This window comes from Trichinella spiralis (assembly GCF_000181795.1).
Source record: "Trichinella spiralis strain ISS 195 chromosome Unknown Scfld877, whole genome shotgun sequence".
In the NCBI taxonomy this organism is placed as follows: domain Eukaryota; kingdom Metazoa; phylum Nematoda; class Enoplea; order Trichinellida; family Trichinellidae; genus Trichinella; species Trichinella spiralis.
In genome coordinates this window covers 4,737-7,933 of record NW_003527816.1, presented here as the reverse complement: position 1 = coordinate 7,933, position 3,197 = coordinate 4,737, and the positions used below count along the sequence as shown (strand labels likewise).

The 3,197-nt window shown below is 35.3% G+C and overlaps 1 protein-coding gene across 1 annotated transcript; it reads right to left on the bottom strand.

Annotated features, from left to right (window-relative positions):
- Nucleotides 1–897: 897 nt before the first annotated feature.
- Nucleotides 898–3,023, bottom strand: Tsp_12630 (ADAMTS family gon-1 protein; the record flags this gene model as incomplete). The annotated part of the gene is made up of 9 exons (XM_003370357.1): nucleotides 898–1,035; nucleotides 1,209–1,313; nucleotides 1,380–1,471; nucleotides 1,614–1,696; nucleotides 1,794–1,974; nucleotides 2,082–2,196; nucleotides 2,291–2,479; nucleotides 2,578–2,748; nucleotides 2,850–3,023. Coding segments are annotated over 9 exons (1,248 nt in total), but the record flags the coding sequence as incomplete, so codon positions are not given.
- Between the last annotated feature and the right edge of the window lie 174 nt (nucleotides 3,024–3,197).

Here is a 3,197-nt window from a genome sequence, read left to right as displayed (position 1 = left end):
CATTTGATTCCGCTTTGTATATTTTAATTTCAAAATTTACATTTTCAGAGCAGTTGTGGGGAAATTGATGAAGATTTGGATAAGCGTCTCGATTTGGAAAATATCAGGGCACATTCGCTAGCACCGATATGGACGGCGTAGATCAGAAATTTTTATCGCTCAATTTAATATTTTCTCACTTGAACAGTGTTCACATATTTTATTAAATATTCAAGAGTAGAAACAAACAAACAAACGGACTGACTCTAAGAATGAATGAATAAAGATGACAGTGATGAGAGAGAGAGAGGGCAGGTTTTTTTTTCTTTTCAAACGGCAGGATTAAAGCGCATCATCAATTGGCAGTGTGAGACAGTGGAAAAATTAAAATCACAATTGAAGAAAAATGCAAATATAAGCAGCAGTGCACTGGAAGATGTCTTGGGAAGACAAAATAAAAGAAAAGAGAGATAATAAATGCAGACAGAAATTATAAGCGATATAGTTATATATATATATATACGTCATATCTCCTGCTAATAACAATTTCTTAATATTCAGCGTATGATTTGATAAAGGAAAACAGTTATCCGAGATGTCACACTTTCAACAGAAATGAGTAGAAGAATGAATAATTATGCATAAAATAAAATATGGGTAATACTTTCTTTCTTTTGGACAACACCTATGCACCAGTTCAGCTTAGCGGAGAAAAAGCCAAAAAAAGCGTGTTTGTTCATGGTTTTGGCAATTCTAGACGGACAGTGATTTTTACCAACGACCGTAGTTCAAACCAGTATATTATAAAAATGCTTATTTGATTCGTTTTTTCCTTTTTGATGCTTGTTCTCCGCCGCTTCACGGTAAACGGTCTGATATGTCATTCTTTTGATTTTCCTGGAAAAAAGCTATCGCACGCTAATGAGTGTCAGAATTGTTGTTAATTTTATTCACTGACGATGACTCAACCAAGGTCTCGATTAACAAACCGATGCGCTTGTGCGGTGCACATTTGCCGCAATATCCACCGCAGGATCCAATTACTAACACCGAATTCTTAAAAAATAATAAATTAATTGATTTTATTTTATTTATTTCGTATCACTTATTAATTATCGATATCTATCTATGTCTATATATACATATATATTTTTTTAATTTATTTATATACCAAAACAATAGAAAACAGAAGAATAATTGTAAATGAACCTGCATCACAACTGGCTTACCGTATCTCGTTTGACTTCACTGAACGCGCGATGACCTTCGCGCATCCAGGCAGTCTTTGGTGACACCCGAAAGCCTGTACCTCGCAAATCAATGGAAAATCTGCCCTGAAGAAAAAACAAAATAACAATGCTTTTCTTTCTTCATTGTCATTAAAAATAACTCGTGTATACCTGAGGACAGTTGACAGCGCTGTAACAATCTCCAGCAGTAGCGTAAGGGACAAAACCTCCTCTTTCAGTGGTGGAGAAAAGTTTGTCATCCACTGCAAACAAAAGCCAATCAATCATCATCAATTAGAAGAAAATTTCAAATAAAATATCATTAAAAAAGAAAATCTGCCCATAACTTACGCTTTACTCTCATGTTGTGCAAATCGACTTGAATCTTGTGAAACCTGGTCATACCAGGATTGGGAGTTAGTTCATCGGCGCACTGGCAGCTATCATTACGCATGCCATTGTATGGACAAGTAAATGGATAAAGTAGCCTGTTTCAAAAAATGAAAATAAAAAAATAGATAGATAGATAGATAGATAACCACAACTTTTCATAAAATCATTTCTCATTTTTTAATAGATAAATACCGTTTATCGTAAAATTCTGCAAAGTTAGTTTCAGGGTTGACAGTCAGATATTCTTTGGGATGCAAACTCGCCATTCCATAACAATATACTTTCACTTTATTGCCATACACCCAGACATGATAATGACCATCAGTAGTAGCGTTGCGTGTTTCACGAACTTCGTCACAATCCCTTGGCTCGCCTTCAACAAACACAATAACAACAACAATAAATAAACAAACAAAATTTATTTTCCATTTCTGATGTCGATAATAATTGTTTGCTTACAATTTTTGACAAAGCATCGACGTCTTTTTTTGGGTCTCAGTTCAAGGCTACAATACTCCTTAGCCATTTTCAATCCGTTTCTGTCCACGCACTTCAAACGTCGCTCCTGAATACCCCAACCACAGTGCACTGAACACTGCAATGTAAAAACACGTTTATATATATATTTTTTTTAATTTAAAAAAAGGAAATTGCAAAATAAAAAACTCCAATGCAAAATTTGCAATTACCGCCGTCCAAGGTTCAGGATGCCAAAAATATTTACTATCGCAAGGACCGTGAAAACACTGGCGCTTAGTAATTGGCTCAGGAAGAGCTTTGCAAAGATGGGCCGGCACCTCCGAACCGCCCGCATCAGAACCTTTCTTAACGCAAAATAACAAACGAAATTCTTCTCCTTGACCACAGGTTTTCGAACACTGTCATTAAAAAAAAGAACAATAAATAAATTAATATTACAATGTTGGTATTCAGAAAAACAAATTAATTTTCATAATTTCACTGAAAAGAAACTCACAGTAGACCACGGACCCGGAACCCACGTATATGGACAGAGATCGTTGAGGCAGAGTTGCACCGCTGACGGTTTGTTCGATTCATCGCACAAAGCCGGTGGCGCCCTCTGATTATAATTATTCACGCAGTACACTTCACGCACACGATTTTCCTCGCCACAAAATTTTGTACACTGTAAAAAAAAAAAGATTTTTTCCTGTTTAAACAAATGTGTTTTTGTAAAAAAAAGGTATTGAAACAATAATAAATAGAAAATTTGAAACAACGACCAACTTTTGACCAATCGCTGACAAGCCATCTATATTTGGGACATTCTTTGAGAAAGCATTTGGCTACAGTATCCGGTTTTAGAGACGCCTGACAATCTGTATCTGGAAGCAAATGGTGTCGACCGACGACACAGTTCAGCTTTCTGGTACGTACGCCTTCGCCACATGTAACGGAGCACTGAAATGAAAATTTGGAAGTTGTGAAATTATTCAAAAATCAGAAATGCAGATTATTTCACAATAGCAAATAACAAATAATTAATCAAAAACCCATTCACATTTTTATGATGTTTTACATCTTCTGAGCTATAGTGAAATAATTCTATTAAATAAATACACAGCTTAGTAAAAT